Genomic DNA, 16,721 nt, shown 5'->3' on the forward strand with positions numbered 1-16,721 from the left:
TTCTCCCGCTATAACACCATCACTCCTACGAAACTGTAAGCTGATCTGGCTTTTCCGACAAAGGAAGGTCCCATTAGCACCAGCTGGGGCTACCCATGGGAACGAGGAGGAAAAAAGTTGTCCCACCCACACCACACACCATAACATTACTCATGAAACATTCACATCCTTATGTGGCCTGGACGATCACGCCAGTCTCCCATTGGCAGAGAAGAGATCGGCCCAGAGCAGGAGACAAGATTCTATTGGTGTGGCGCGAGCATGAGTGATGACAGGACGGCGGGGAGGCTGGCGAGGTTATTGGATCAATCGATCCAGGTCCTTCGCAGACCACACAGATGAGGGCAAGGGCAAGTGCTGCAGAAATTCAGAAGATGGCAGTTCTGGGGTAAATGCTAGCAGTTACAAGTTGTATTGTGTCATTACAAATACATGTACAGTTATTGAGCAGAAGTAAATTTAGTGAGCAGCTTATTTTGCCCACTTTGTGCTTTTGTCTTTATCCCTGTGGACAAATATTGCAAAATCACAGGGTGAACTGCTCCCAAAAGAATTACTACTCAACTATTCAATAATCGGCCTCTGGGCAACCACTTTCAATCACAAGGCTCAGTTGGTTTGTATTCCCACTTTTTTCTATTTTAAATCTGACATTCTATCTGGATGGAACTAGTTAATGTGAATTTCTGTGTATACCGATGACGCCATCATATTCCTATGTTATTGCCACCTTGATTGACCTTTTGTTTTGAGGACAGCCATTGATTGCAGGTGCTTGCTTATCTGGTCCCCGTCTTTGAAACAACCATTTCAAGGGGAATGATTTCAGAGGTTCATTGTAGAATGACATACATCTTGGGTGTCCCACTATCTCCAATCAGCATTTTCTCTAGACTGACTGTAGTATAAGGCAAGATTTAATTTAAAAAAATAAAATAAAATACATTGACAAATCAGAATGTGTGTAATCGTTAAATGTTGCTGCTCAATTTACACTGGATGTGAATATTTTGGGGTGATTTTTGCACTGTAAACCAAATATTACAAGTGTGATCATGGTGTGTCAAAACTGCTTTAATAAATAGGTAGGATGATTATTTAAAACAATGAAACACCCTTTTTGCTTTGTACAAAATTAACGCATGTCCCTTGTACAATAAAATGTATACAATATGCATATTCAGCTTTTAACACCAGCAGTGATGCAGCTTTAATTGTTTATTTTGCTGTGTCCCATTTACAGAAATACAATGGCGTTTTGAGACAATGACATGATATGAAAAGGGGTAAAACTGTTTAAACTGAGTTGGTAACTTAAAACACATTTGCATGATGGCAAAGAAAAATCTGCATCTGCAAACATTGTTCCCTTCATTAAAGCCTTTAAACCAAGCTAATGCTAATGCAAGATGTCCACATTTGACCCAACATCCACATTCAGAACTCTAAACTGCCAAGAGTGGACTGGTTTTTCTTTTGTTTTTAAACCATCCATCTGTGTTTTATTTTAGAAATCTCCATGACAGTAAAGTGACAGCAGTGCACTTTACTCAAGCGAATAAAGCACACCACACTACACAAGATGTCTTACCTGCCTTAATAGTGGAACAACATCAACAAAAAAAACAAAAACAAAAAAAAACAAACAAAAAAACCCCCCAACAACATAACACGACCACTGATAACACAAACAATGCACTGTTACATTAAGGCACCTGAAATAAAAGGGTTTGTGATGGGTTTATAAATGGTTTGGAAACTTGTTAAGGCTATAGTATTGGCAGCTTTTAAAAACAGAAAAGAAGAAAAGAAAAACAAAAAAAAGAAAGAAAAAAAACAATGAAAAAGAAAGCAAAAGAGCGGTTTGACCATAATAGCAATATGATTTTCTCTACAGCACTTACAAATAAATAGCAAGTAAATCTTAGGGCTAACAACAGTTAAGAGCAAAATTAAAGCATTTATAGTACATTTTCCTACAAAATAAAACATCCAGGTTATGCTTCCTACTTCTAACTTTGCCAATCGTGTATACACCCCCCTAAAAAAAACAAAAAAAACAACAACAAAACACTAAGGGAAGCTAATATTGAGACTGCATGCTAGACTGAAAGAAAAGCCAAAATAACATCAATGACACGAACAGGATGCCTAGTGATGCCTCGGCCCTGTGAAAGTTATTCTATCACATAATGTAAAGGTGAAAAACCAAAAACATCACTTTTTCTTTAATATTTCAAAACACATATTAATACCCCCCCCCAAAAAAAAAAAATAGACACCATTTATAAACCCTTCATAAATTCCTTCATAGGTGGTACCTCATTGTAAATGTTCCTAACTCTTAACTGCGGGACTCTGAGTATTAAGTGTTATAAAACCTGCCTATTTGGACTGGCATTAAATAAAAGGAATGGCGTTGTAAAAAAAAATAAAAATAATATTAATCATAATAATAATAATAAAAATGTGTGACTTGTCTTTTAAGTTACTTATTTCAAATATACACAGCGACTCCTTTAGTATTTACATGTATGTACAGAGTATTCATTTCTGCTTTGATCAAATACCTTGAATGGCGTTGCTGTGAAATTGAAGTCTAAATGTACACATATCCCTTTGAGATTTGAGAACAAGGAGGTCAAACTGGGCAGCGCAACTTGGAGCCTGAACACAGCTCTTAGAAAGGCACTTGCTACCAACTCAAATACTGCAAAAAATCGTCAAACAGAGCTTTCAGCCAAGAAAACGAGACAGGAGAAAAGGAAAACAAACAAACAAAAACAAGGAAGGCCACATAGTAGGCACTGGGGTTTCTGCCCCCTCTTCCCCTCCAGGCCAAGTGTTTTTGGTAAGGCTGGCGTGTGACGGCCACAGGTGGGCAAAGCTGGAAGGAAACTAGAGCAAAGGGAGAGTTTCCCCTGTTACTGTGAATGCAACAACAGTCCATGTCTCTAAAACCCTTCCCTTTCTCTCCCTTTAATGTGCATCTGCCCCAACAGACACTGAACAGGAACCCACTGATAGTTTAACAAAATCATACTCATCTGTAAACAAAACAAAAATAAAATCATTATACAGCCTGTTTTTTCCCCCCCTCAATCCATATCAGTGACTCACCATTTACCAACAAGTCCATAAACATAAATTGCAAGAAGCTTCTTTTGCCTCCTGAAATATCATTACATCTCAGCTCCTGTGTACATGTAAAGGAAAATAAGGTAACAGAATGAAAAAAGGATGTTCACTGTGCTCTAGCCCTCCTGAATCAAAAATCACTTCAGGTGACAGTGACGAAAACATGAAAATGAAGCAAACAATGGCTTATATAAACAAAAAGCATTTTTTCCTTTCTTTCCAAAAATAGTCCAAACTAAAAATAGTCACTGCCTTGCAGCTTCTCTTGCTTCCACACTGCAACTCATTTGTTTATATATATCTCATACACAATAGTCTCTGAGGTCTTTCTGACCAGTCAGGACCGCACTGACATTTTTCCAGCGGTTGTCTTTGGGACTGTAGCTTGGGGTCCGGTGGGGGGCTTTGAGAGGTGAACTGGAGCTGTGCATGGTGCAGATCACTCCTCCACTGGGCCGCACTGCAGTTTTAGAGTACTTATAAACTAGCTGCTTTCCCGCCTCTGCTCCACCGCACTCCTCCTCGAGCTCAAGCTCGCCTTCCGTCTCCTCCTCCTCCTCCTCATCATACGTCCGACAGGAGGGGCCCATGAGCTTTTTGCGCTCCTGCTCAGCCTCCCTGTTGCTTTCTTTCAGCTGCTGCTGCTCCTGCTGACGTCGCACAACGATCCGCAGTGGCTCCCACTGGTTGTTGACGCTGTCGTCGTCGGCTGATCGGGAGGTCCTCTCGCGCTCTTTTCTCCGTTTGCGTGTCCACCAAACACATACAATGATGCAGAAGAGGCAGAGCAAACAAAAGGCGACACATAGTAGAGGCACCAGGTAATCTGTTGACATCAACATGGAAGGAAATTGTAGAAAAAGTAAAGTCAGTAGGAGTGCGACGTCAGCAATAACTAAAAATGGCTGGCCCTATGAAACCATTGTGCAACATTTGCGTTAATCATTCCTTACCCACTGATGGACGCATGACCTGGGTTTCCACTTTGACCTCAATGACTGCCAGCATTATGGTGCTATTGTGCCGCTTGGACAAGGTGCCCACAATGGCACTGGCTGTCTCCTGGATCAGACTGTGGTCAGGTAAATCCTCTGGATGGAAAGACTGAGAACCAAATCAAAAAGAAAGGAAGAGAAAAGACACCATGAAGTCCCAACCAAACATCTTATTGAGTGTGCCACTTGGGTTGTATGGTAGGCACTGGCTGTTTGTGTATTTTATGCCCCCACCCATAAATCTGTGTCAACCAAGCTTGGTAAAATCTCCAACATGAGCTAGAATAAGGTTGTTTTAGAAGGCAATGGAATAATCACCACTCTAATTCATTTTTACTTACTATAGCCACCTCTACAGCATCCTGATTTGAATGAGAGAGATCACAGAGAAGGAGAAGAGCGTGGTCTCTTGCCAAGTGTCTAGTATCAGGAAGATACCTCAGCTCAAAACAGATATTCTCCACTGTTGTTCCCTGTAGATATACACAAAAACCCAAAACGCATCAATCAGAAGCAACACCAAAAGTAGTTTAAACGGTTCAAAGCGATATGTGGCTGATTACTCACCGGCGGTACTTTGTCTCTGTTGAAAACGAGTGTTATGCGGCCGCAGCTGTTGTCCAAATGGCCGCTGTTTGGCTGGCACTTGGTGGTTACATGTGGAGGTGGAGGTCCAACCATTGAACAAACCCCCCACTGATGACAAGGGGGGGAGAAGCAGGTGAAGTAGCTATGCTCCAGACATTCTTGTCCAGCCGGACAGGACTGGTCACGGCCCGATGACTCGAGCCGGCACGGACGGCGACCACACAGCACCTGGTGTTACAAGGTCAAAATATTCACTTAGACGTGAGACAACATTCGCATTGCCGTTTCTTTCTTGCGTCACTTGTCACCATGTTAAAATATCACGTGGGAGTGCGACTTCATATGAAAGCATTTTCATTCATGCTTCTGGAAATATTCCCTTGAATAGAATATCCATTGTGAACTCAAAGACACAGAATGGAAAAGCTAATAACAGGATATCAATCAAGCCATCTAAAAATAGCACAAGTCCTGGAATCTGTTCAAAGGTGCGAAAGAAGAGTACCTTGAAGGCTCTAATCATAGGCGGTTATTTAACTTTAGGGTCCAGGAATAAGATAAACACGATGAGCTCTTAATCAGAACACCGTTTTGATGGTAATTAAGTCTCTTACCTTTGTACAATCCACCTTGCCATCGAGGCAATGGCAACTGTTGCACTCCTCCTCCCAGTGGCTGCCATGTGGAAACTGCAGCCCAGTATAGTGGCAAGTTTTCCCAACGCCTATGACTATAGATAGGAAGAAAGAACCATGATGCACTTATGGAACAGTTTTAAAATCTCCAGCTGTCCTCCTGCAGCTCTCCTCTCTGGTCTAAGCCCCTTGCAGTAGATAACGACATTCGTAATTGCATGTCATAACCAGACAGTGAAAGCCCTCCGCTTAAACCACTGTGCCACTGGAGCTCATTCAATGCAAAACTTTAGATTTACATTATTGGCTAAAACCATGGAGTATCTTAAAAACAAAGTTTTTAAGATACTTTTTAAGGAGGTGATTTCATCCTGAAATCACTTAAATTTGATCGTGCTTACACTCTTGGCATCTGGCTCCTCTTCTTCCACGTGGACAGATGCATCGGAAACTATTGATCTCATCCACACAGGTGGCTCCATAGGCACAGGGTGAAGACTGGCACTCATTTATGTCTACACAAAGAGGAAAAACACCACAATTTAAGACAAAATGTTAAACCATTAGTTAGGTCTACGAGTCTTCCAAGCTCCCTGAAAGTTGATGTTTTAAGTACTTTGAGCTACTGGGAAAAAGTTGACATCTTAAAACAAGACGTGGCCTTCTTATGCCTTTTTTGCAACCAGTCACCATTGGCTGTGCATTGTTAAATAAATGTTGTTCTACAGACAAAGTTAATTCAAAAAGATAGAAAATAACTATAAAAGTCACATTTTCCCCCACTTACAATCATATCTATCGCATTTGATGCTTTAGGGAAAAAAAACCCAAAAAAAACAAACAAAACAAACAAAAACCGCCCCCCCATAACAACCCCCCCCCCCACCCCCACCCCGAAAACAGCCAGTCAAAACTAAAAACTTCCAAAAAGTGCAAAATAAAAATCACAAAGCCTCGCCTCCCGTGTCAGTGGGAACCTCCAGGCCATTGTCACCCAGATTTCACATGAACATGTCTGAATGAGAATTTTCAAATTTAAGCCCCAGAAAAAAGGTGAAGGCTATCCGTCCAAAACAAAGGAGCAGAAAAGAAGAATTTCGGGGTCACTGGGTTATTTGTCTTCAATGTGTGAATATGTGACTGTGTGAGTACGGAGGAGGGATGACCTTTGACTCCCCCAAGGCGTTAAAGGACTAAGAGAAAGTGAGAGGGGTCTGTCTCGGTCTCACATTTAGGTGTCAATACAGCCATCTTTTTCCACGCCCTATACTTTTTTCCACCCCTTCTTCCATGTAGCAATCCTCTTAATCATGTTCTCATCAGGAATATCATTGCGGTTGGTTTTAGCCATCACATCCAAAATCGGTTCATCTTAACCTCATGTCATCACTCACTGATTCTGCAGTCAGGTCCGGCGAAACCGGGGGCGCACTCGCACCGGAACCAGTTGACTCCGTCCACGCAGATCCCACCATTGTAACTGAGGGAGCAAAGAAACTGACAGTTAGATGAGGCCGTACATCCTTTCCAGCTACATCGATTGTGTGCCTTTGTGGGGGGGGGGGTGTCACAAGACTCAGTTCAACCCATCAATACAAGCCTCCACCTTTCAAATGCTAATAGGTGTGTCCAGTTCCTCCCCTCCCCTCATCAGGCCTTCTTCCATTCCTCCTCAAAAGCCAAGCTTCCCCCCAGGTCGCACGGAAAGAATGAACACGTACACCCCCCTCTGCCATTCTACCCCCCCACCTGCATTCACCACAGGGTAGGTGGGACTCTTGTCCTCCCCACAAAACTCCCACTTCTCACTGTCCTATTCAATATTTGAGCCCCCTCCTCTGCGAGATGCCCTTTGAGGCTTGATTTAAGGACAACTTCCACTGCTTTAGTGGCCCTTCACCCCTCTAGCCTGTAAGGTCTGAGTAAAGCGTGGAGATGAAGGAGCCAGGGAGGTGTGCAAGGAAAGAAAAATGTTACATACCATGGATGAGGGTCGCAGTCGTTTGTATCTGTTGAAGAAAAGAAAAAGTAATATATCATCTTTGTTGCATACATGTGGCATGCTACCCCCCACATCTGAATTGACCAGTCTATTATTTATATGCATGTAATGCAGCAATAATCCCAGCCTAATAAGATCATGGGTTTCAAGCTTTTGTTACTTGCAAACTTTATAATAAAACTTAAATGTCCCATTGCAACAGATTTCACCTCTACTTCAAAAACAGTACACCCAACACAATTATGGTGATTTTACCGTCAGTTATATTTAAAGTTATACAGTAAAACTAACTTTGTCCACAGGTGGGGCCTTCCCAGCCCTCTTTACAGATGCAGGTGAAGGTATCGCCTCCTCCCACACAAGTCCCTCCGTTAGAGCAAGGACTGGAGGCGCATGTGCTGTTCTTAGCTATGGAAAGAGAGAGTGAGTCACGAGGTGCACTAGACTGTCAAAACCCAAAAGAGCAACACATACACAGGTATATGATTCCAAGCAGTGGAGCAAGTGGGTGATACTAAACTACCGGGAATAAGGTTACAGGTTTCCTACACATTATAAACTTACCGTACAGTCCCTATAGACAGTTATTTTATGTTCTACCAGCCTATATTTATCATCATTTTACTATTTTTTAGCAACAGGCTTGAATAATTACTTGTTACCTGAGTGTTTGTGAAAGGCGAGGTAATTTGGGACATGCTTGTCCCACTAATTCCAGCCAGCCTTTAAATTAGCTAAAAGTAAGCTCTCAGGGAGGTCCTCCTTGGAAGGCTAATACCATATTGGATTGTCTGAATCATCCACTCCATATGGCGGTGTAGCTTCTGCCCTCAGGTTATCATGCAAGGTCAACCGTTTGGTCTCTCATGAGTGTGATTCAGATATTTATAATGGGTTCTATTCTGCAAAAAAATGGGTACTTTGCTCACTTGTTATGAATTTTCATTTCTCACTTTTTTTTTTCCTTTAAAAAAAAATGCTAAACAGCTGATGCCATTACGTTTGTCATGTTTACAGTTTCTATATGAACCTAGAAAAACAGGACCGTCACCAGAATCCAAAACCTCTTCCGATTAAAACATTCGCCAACTTTCTCGTCAACCTAAAATTGGCTCACCGATCAGACAGGATTAAACTGCTGAGATGCGACACCAACAATGGAAGCCGATCAGAGGTGGCTGTTCTAAGAGTTACGTGGTTATTAAAAGATATGCCAAGTCTTGCAAATTTGCAGCAATCACTGTAGCCCGTTTTACTCTGAATCTAACCAATCGAGACTAACACAGCTGGTTGTTTCTCAGTTCTATTCAAGAAGTGAAGGGGTATAAGACTGCATGACATTTCTTTAAGGAAGGGCCAACAGACATCCCATCTATTACTCCAAGTTTGCCCACCATAAGGTTTATGAGTGAAAGACAATCATGCTCCATCTCCTACACTTAGTTTTAAAATACAATAATGTCAGTAATATAAAGCATCAGAAAAGTTTCTGATAATCTTACAAGTGGATGTTTCCTGTCAATTTGTGACAGTTTCTTATTAACATGATTAACATTTACTTATTCACCGATAAGGAACTGCAGTTGGTTTAAAATCAGGGCTGATTAACAGCCAAACTTTTTCATCCTTGAATCCATCATTAGCATTACTCTGGCTTAGCCTCACCCACACACATTTCTCAGCTTGTTCAGAGGGTTAAGGTTAGGCCTGGCATTGTGTCCATTAATGACAATTTAAGCCAGTGACGGAAACAGCCCATTTCATAGTTATGAAAAGCATTAAGAGCTCCCAGCAACTACAAATGTAGCCGTAATGATTGGTCCATGCATCGTCTGTTTAGTGAAGGCAAAGCAGAGCAAAAAGCATTCAGTAAACATTTTAAAGTTTTTGGATTTCTGACAAAATCTCCCGTAAAACTAAGCCATTAGCTTCCTTAAACCTTAGCGTATTCCGTTTCTGCCTCACCTGTGTTGCACATCTTTCCTCCCCAACCAGGTGGGCATGCACAGCGGAAGGTATCCCCGTGGTCATTGCAGGTTCCTCCATTATTGCAGGTGGTTTCATCACACTGGCGCTCACCTGGCAAGAGGAAATTAATTAATTGGTGTAATCCAATAATGATATAAATGTAGACATCAGTTTACAGTTTCACAGCTGTAAAAATACACAAAAGGTGGAGCTGGAACTACTGGGAGCTGTGAACATAAACACACCCATTAACACATAGGCAGATAACTCACGGGAATGGCAGGTCTTGCCCTTCCAGTTATCGGTGCAGTTGCAGTAGAAGTCGTTTACCAGGTCGATGCACTGTCCACCATTCTTACAAGGATTGTGTCTGCACTCGTTGACATCTGAGGAAGGAGGAAGGTTTCTATGATTCAAGTGTTTCATTCACTTTTGCATAAACTGTGGCGTGTTTGGTACAAAGCAACGCAGTGGTGGCAGATTCTTTAAACCAGCCGTGACTTTGTGTTTAAGAAGGACACAAAGACTAGCAGGAAATCACTCACTGTGGTCACAGAGCTGGCCCTCCCATCCATCAGGACAAACGCACTGAAATGAGTTCACTCTGTCAACACAGGTTCCCCCATTTCTGCATGGGTTGCCTATGCAGTCGTTAATATCTAAAATAAAAAGAAAATGATATGACGTATATAATGATATACTGAAAGGGTTAAAAGAAAAGAAAAAAACACCCCAAAAATGAATTACAGACCACACAGCACCTCCAGAATCTGAAAGCTAAAGTCTCTACGTACTCTCGTGACAGTAGATGCCACTGAAACCCGGATCACAGACGCAGGTGAAGTTTCCGGCTGGCTGGCTGATGCAGCGTCCTCGTGCGCCACAGACATTGGAGGGTATGTTCTGTATGCCATCCGAGTCATTGGTTGCAACAGCAATGCTGCAGCTGTCAATAGCTGTCAAAAATAAACCAAAAAAAAAAACAAGTTTCAGGTTTAGTGTTTTCTCATATTATCGATCTATTCCAGCCTTTTCCCCCCTGCAGATTCCTTTAGCCACCTTGACATGGAGTGGTTTGGCAATCCTCTTTGAGCCTTTCACACATCTTTCCTTCGTAGCCTTCAGGACACGCACAGTAGAAGTCCTGTTCCATGCTATGACACTTGGCCTCATTCTCACAAGGGTTTGGATCACAGGCATCAGAAGATGACGAGCTTGGGATCTTTGGAAAAAACAGGAGAAGAGAGGGGGGGGAAAGGACAAACAAAATATACACATTAAAAGAGTGACTGTTGCAATTATAAGACCAATGATGGGGGAAAAAGATAAATAAAAATCACTCAGTAAACAGTCCATCACCTGAAGAAGATACCTGGCTGTGTAAAGATGATGATGGAGACCAAGAGGATCTAAAGCACTATATGTTAAAACAGTCCATTTGTATTCACCAGGTCATTGCAAGCACAAATGTTGAGGATGCTTCCTCAAACTAACAGCCTGATGTTGGACACAAAAACCCCGGCAAACAATACAGTAAACTGGTGTGACTTAGTACACTCAGCAAAGTTTTCTTCAACAAGTGCTCACGAATTGTGGGGTGGTAGAGCAGATCAGCTACTAACTGGAAGGTTGGTGGTTCGATCTTTGGCTTCCCCAGTCTGCATGCCAAATATAAATCCTTAGGCAAGATACTAACCCCAAATTGCTCTCCGATGTGCCCATCGGAGTGTGAATGTGTATGAATGTTGGTTAGATTGTACTTGAGTATAGAAGGAAATGCTTGTATGCACACTATATCAGTCCGTTTTACGGACAAAAGAGTTTCTAAGTGGTAGAAAACATTATCATCACATTAAACTGCCTATGATAATAAAGCAATCAGGCCAGCTGGAGTAAGGACAGCTAAAGTCTGAAGGTGAGCAGCTTAGCTTGGCTCAAGCCTCTGCGATTATGAACAAACTGAGTAAGTGGACGAGCAATGTAAGCCTCAGAAACTTTTACTAAGCTCATCAACAGAATCCATGCTTTCGGTTTTACATCTCTGCCCTGCGTTATCATTCAAGATTATTTTGAGAGGAGTCAGAATGCGAAACGGAGCAGGCAAAAGAACGGCTATCCATTATGAAGCTGGTTCCACATCATGCAGAGACAAGCGAACACATAAATATAAATCCTCTGACACAGAGAGAAGCTGCCTAGAGGTCAGAGTGATAACTTCAGCCATTTATACATACGGCATTTCTGGGATTGGACAGAAAATCTTTCAGTTCCTATAAACAGAGCATAACTGTGCATAAACTCTGGGTTGCAACCCGTTGCCATTTAAGGTGCTGAAAAAGGGAGATGGAATTGGGCAACGGGGTTGGTGAAGTTTGTGGTCACACACAGTTTATTTTAAGTGTCAGGGCCAGACTTCTTTCTTTAGTATTTGCGCGTGTGTGGTCAGGGAATCACGTCTGAAGGTAATAAATCTGCAGAACATCACTGTTAACTGCTTGTGCTGTCCAGAGCACAAAAGTCATTGTTAATGCAGCAGGCGAGAGCCCAGAATTTAGTGCGTTTCATTGCATAATTTATTTTTGCTGTGTCTAGCCAGACTTTTTGGCGATCGCTTAGATCACCCACATGTCCTCTGTGAATAAAAAGGGCCCAATTAAATGTAGATTGCCAACTGAGGACTCACATTTTACTGACCCCCTCTTTTCTTTCCTTGTTATTCTCAACTCGTATCCATGTTGTCCACTTGTCATCAAGTTTTCTACAGGAGACAGAGGCTCTCGTCACCAGCACCACCCGGGCAAGTTTAAGCGAAATTGCAAGATGCACCATTTCAAGTGGTCATAACTTGAAAAGTTGGCTCTGAAGAGAAAACTGGCAAAGGTTAAATCGGGTATTCCTGGAACTTTTTTGTTATTTTCCCTTTTTTCTTCACACCTCTAAGATTGTTTAGATGCAAGTTGCCCATTTTTGGATATCTCTTGCTTTAGAGAGGTTTGCTTTCGCGTGAATAAAATCTCACTAGATGGCATTCACCGTGTTGCGAGTAGTTTCATGTAGGATATTATCTTTCTATTGCACTACATCCACCAGAGGTATAATTGTGCAGATGGAGGCGGGCATCCACCTGGGTCCTGCTGATGTCAGCGTGTAATGATTAGAATTTCTTTCGTTTATCATTATTCAGCAGCTGGTACCTCGCGATCTCAATTAACTCTGAGATAATTTAATATATTGCTTAATTTCCATAACAAGAGTCTTTAAAAAAAAAAAAAAAAAAAGCATTGGCCAATCAGATCACCAAGATATTTAGGAACCATGAATGCATTTCAAGGCAGCAAATATGAGATTTCACGCTGGGACCTAGTGCTTGACTGAGTGATATTCGCAGAGTCACACTAGTAAGAGTGCTTGAATATAAAAAGATAAAGCTCTTTTTTGCTTGGCCCCTTAAGTAAATTCACTAAATTCACTAAATTTAAGCATGTCTACTACCATAAAAGTAAATGCATCATATTTGTCCCCTTTAGCCTTTTCTCTGTACCCATTTTCTCTGAAGACATGAAACACCGAGGCAAACATGACATTGATTAATCCAGTAAGCACTTGATTGTGTAGTCACAATCTAATCAGAGAAATACGATGCTGGAGGCATTGTAGTTTTGGCACTGCGGGGTAGGACTATATGGCCCTGCAACAGCAGGCAGAGCTCTGTAGTATGCGGGCAGAAATCCAGGGTCCCCTCATTCAGAGAGGCTCATATTTATAGTAGAGATGCTAAATCAGGATTGGCTCCTGACCAGCAATGTCCTCCATTCAGGGCCCCAAGAGATGCAGCTGAGTGTCGGTTTCCTCACTGCTAACCTACATTCAAACACTCGCTTCATACATGAAGGGCTGCAGCAGGGACACCAATATGTGGCATCTTTATGAAATAAAAGTATGAATTAAGAGAAGTTGTGACGTGGACTTGGCTTGCAGGGTTGGAGGCTGACAACATTGCACGTTTTGGCAGATCACAGCAGCGATTTGGCACGTAGGGGAGTTTAATGATCTGCTGGATCAGATGACTATTGTGTTATGGCTTTTTGGTTGTCTTTATAGTTTAGGGCAATTTCTAGTCCATCTTAATGACACTTACATCCCAATTCATGGGCTGCTTTGCTTCACAACATGTTTTCTAGCATCCAACTTCACAGGAAACCATTTCCCCATCAGTGCTGGTACAATTGCACATGATTAGTCGCTATGATGGCGTTTTGTTAATGTTCTACGTTTACAGAAGATCTGTGAAACAAACAGATCACCTTTTACGGTCATGATACCAGGTTATAATAAGAGATATCATCTCCTGATTTACATGCATATAACCACAAAGCATTAGGCGCCTCAGGCAGCCACAGTGTGATGTGTGATCAACTCCAGCTGAAGGTCAGTCTCTTAGGCTACGTTCAAATCGGACTTTTTTGACCCTATGCGACCCATATCCAATCATGGTATGACGGTTTGAACAGCACAAATCCGATATTTTCAAATCCGTTTTAGAAAGTGACTGCTGTTTGAACAGTCATGTCTCATTAAATCTGTCTTTTATGTCACTGACACAAGACAGACACCAATTATCAGCGCCGGAGAAGGCAAACGAGAAAGCATGGCGGCGGAAACTGGAGACTGAGCGAGTCAATGGAGAGAAACTGAGGTTTTGGACTTGATTAGCATATGGGCAGAAAATTCCATTCAAGTTACGACTGTGCAGAAATCGATAGACTGCAGCAACAACACCTACCATCTCTGTAGCTGCCATTTTTACTTCTGTAAACTTCTTTTGAGCATGCGCGCCGCGAACCATTCACACCACAGCACATTTGCGGTCACATTTTATTTGTAGTGTGAACAACCAGACAAAAAAAAATAAAAAATAAAAATCAGAATTGAGCATTAAGACCTGCAGTGTGAACGTAGCCTTAGACCTCCAAGAAAACACCCTGAACTTAAGTGGACATAACATACAAACTCCACAGGTCCTGGACCCCTAAGCCTGGGGTGGGGAACTCAAGGGCCGGTGTCCTGCAGGTTTTAGGTATCATCTGGGTCATCACAGCTGAATCAAATGATTAGTTCATTCCCAGGCTTCTGGAGAACTTCAGGACATGTTGAGGAGGTAATTCCCCCAAACCCTGTCCTAACCACTAAAGAGCTCAAGTTAAGGTAGTGTGTGAAACTTCTGGTTTTGGATCAATCAAATAATCAACGTTACTAATTTACAAGCGTTTGTTGAAACAAACTTTGAAAATGTGAAATTGTGAAAACCAAAAAAGTGTGCCTTGGCAAGGCCAACAAGTCCAGAAATGTGAAAGGCAGTAAAGCACTTTACACAAACCATACATCCTGCATGATATTGGTTTATGGAATTACAGCAAAAACAGGTTTCGCCTCTCATATTTTATACCACAAGATGTAATAAAGGGTTAGTCAGCATCTCACAGCAAAAATCAATAAATGAAGCCTACTGCTACGTTATGTATTGCAGTTGGTCACTGGTAGAACCTGGGTAACATGAGACTCACCTCACACAGCTGTCCAGTGAACTGCGGTGGGCATTCGCACACAAAGCTGTTCAACACAGCGCGGCAAGTTGCTCCATTCTTGCACTGACCGTGGCAGGCACTGGTATCTGAAGAGGAAGACAACAAGAATGAGCAAGTTTCCTGAAAACATACATTTTAAAAATGCTACTCCACTAAAAGAGTGAACGATGCGCTATCAGTTGTGCATAGATTAAGTAAAAGTTAGGAAAAGAAAAAAAAACTAGTGAAGTGAGAAGGGTGCCAGATAGACTCTTATGTAACTGGGCATGCATAACACAGCTGGAGTTTCGGTTTGCGAGACGAGAAAGGAACACGTTGCCACACGTGTGGAAAGTAAGCGGTGCCAAAGTACACCTAAGCTGTGCATCCAGAAAGTGAGGAGGAGACATCCGAGAGCAGCCAGAAGAAGAGTTATCGATTTAGGAGCGACTTTGAAGGGAGGAATACTGACTGATGTCACAGTTTTGTCCGGACCATCCCCGAAAACAGCTGCAGTGATATCCGCCAATCAAATTTTTGCAAGAGTAAGCGTTCACACAGGGCTGTCTTGCACACTCATTTGCATCTGTGAAGGCAGAAGTAAGGAGTCAATCAATTGAATGAAACCAGAGAAGGGACAAGATAGGAAAGAGACCAGCAACCCAGCTTTGAAGGCCTGCTGGCACCTGCGCTCTTGTATAATCGAACACTCAGAAGTTCGAGTGAGGTAAAGTTCGAGGAATAAAGAGTTAATCAAAGAACAGTTTAAATGATGAGGATTTTTGGTCAACTTCTGAGTTACAAAACTAATATTTAATGGCTCAAGTGCCTTAATTCTTAAGTTTTTTGTCCAGTTGGTGTCAACAGAGTACTGCTATAAAATTACCTGCCTATTATTGGAATTCAAAAGCACAAAATTTGATATAAATATATTCATTCTTTTCAGTTTCTTGACCAATGAAAACATTGCTGGTTAAGATCAGGTGGAGCGGTCTCATAGGCTCGCTTCTGTACCCACAGAGTTCTCTCCACTTTCAAAGCTATAGTCTTCAGACCGAAAATGACGCAGGCTCAGGCGACAACACCTCAGGCACCGTATCAGACTTCACACAGCTTTAAGCGCCACAAAAAGCTTTATTCAAGCCTTTACTCCACAATACATGGAAACAAACTTTGAAGAGTAAAAGTGCCGAGCTACTTTCAGGATCTCAATTTCAAATTCAGTGTAAGTGATAAAATCTGCGAAAGTTCACCTGAATTTAATATTTAGCACCGAGTTATCCTGTAGTGCATTGAGTCGACGTCATTTTCGCAAAAAATTCCCCATTTGCATCACAGGGTGTTTTTTTCCCTGCTTAAGAGATTTTAGCCAGACTGAGAGAAAAGCACTGTAATTAAGTCTTACGTAAAGTTTATTTTAGAACTTCATAATATTTCTAGAATATGTTTTGTGCGCCATATAGACAACCTCACAGTAATTCTATACACCACTTTGACCTGTTCAATAAAGATTAACAGTTTCACTCACAAACATCAACCACCTGCAGGTATTAAAAGAGGGTGTTTGGGGAGGAGAGGGCAGTCCGCAGGGAGTCCTGCTACACTCCCCTCACACACCTGTCTTCTCTATGAAACCCCAAACTCTACACATGCACCAATGGCCAGGTAAGACAGGAGGCCTATAGCTGCCTGTAAACTGAGACCGGAGCTGGTAAAACGACACTGAACTCTCGGGATCTCTTTCCTGCCTTTACCCCCACACACGCAACCCAACTTTGTTTACCAGTTGTAATCCATTTCCTGACTTTATGCTGGTCACGTCCGCTCATCG

The 16,721-nt window shown here is 42.0% G+C and overlaps 1 protein-coding gene across 2 annotated transcripts in view; it reads right to left on the reverse strand.

The window, feature by feature from the left end:
* Positions 1–1,053: 1,053 nt before the first annotated feature.
* LOC102193571 (protein jagged-2-like) overlaps positions 1,054–16,721 on the reverse strand; it is a 43,427-nt gene continuing 27,759 nt past the window's right edge. Inside the window, exons 10-25 of one of the 2 annotated variants that reach the window (XM_005737272.1) lie at positions 15,363–15,476; positions 14,891–14,997; positions 10,386–10,548; positions 10,121–10,282; positions 9,872–9,985; positions 9,599–9,712; positions 9,324–9,437; positions 7,650–7,766; positions 7,338–7,365; positions 6,751–6,836; positions 5,758–5,871; positions 5,336–5,451; positions 4,701–4,949; positions 4,475–4,606; positions 4,092–4,242; positions 1,054–3,964 (exon numbers count right to left, since the gene is read on the reverse strand). In XM_005737272.1, the coding sequence (XP_005737329.1) occupies positions 3,441–3,964; positions 4,092–4,242; positions 4,475–4,606; positions 4,701–4,949; positions 5,336–5,451; positions 5,758–5,871; positions 6,751–6,836; positions 7,338–7,365; positions 7,650–7,766; positions 9,324–9,437; positions 9,599–9,712; positions 9,872–9,985; positions 10,121–10,282; positions 10,386–10,548; positions 14,891–14,997; positions 15,363–15,476 (2,405 nt within the window). In that variant the 3' untranslated portion in view covers positions 1,054–3,440. The remainder of the gene's footprint in view (positions 3,965–4,091; positions 4,243–4,474; positions 4,607–4,700; positions 4,950–5,335; positions 5,452–5,757; positions 5,872–6,750; positions 6,837–7,337; positions 7,366–7,649; positions 7,767–9,323; positions 9,438–9,598; positions 9,713–9,871; positions 9,986–10,120; positions 10,283–10,385; positions 10,549–14,890; positions 14,998–15,362; positions 15,477–16,721) is intronic. The other variant, XM_005737273.1, reaches the window with a different exon arrangement.

This window comes from Pundamilia nyererei, unplaced genomic scaffold (genome assembly GCF_000239375.1).
Source record: "Pundamilia nyererei isolate P.nyererei 1_Seehausen unplaced genomic scaffold, PunNye1.0 scaffold00074, whole genome shotgun sequence".
Classification (NCBI taxonomy): Eukaryota; Metazoa; Chordata; class Actinopteri; order Cichliformes; family Cichlidae; genus Pundamilia; species Pundamilia nyererei.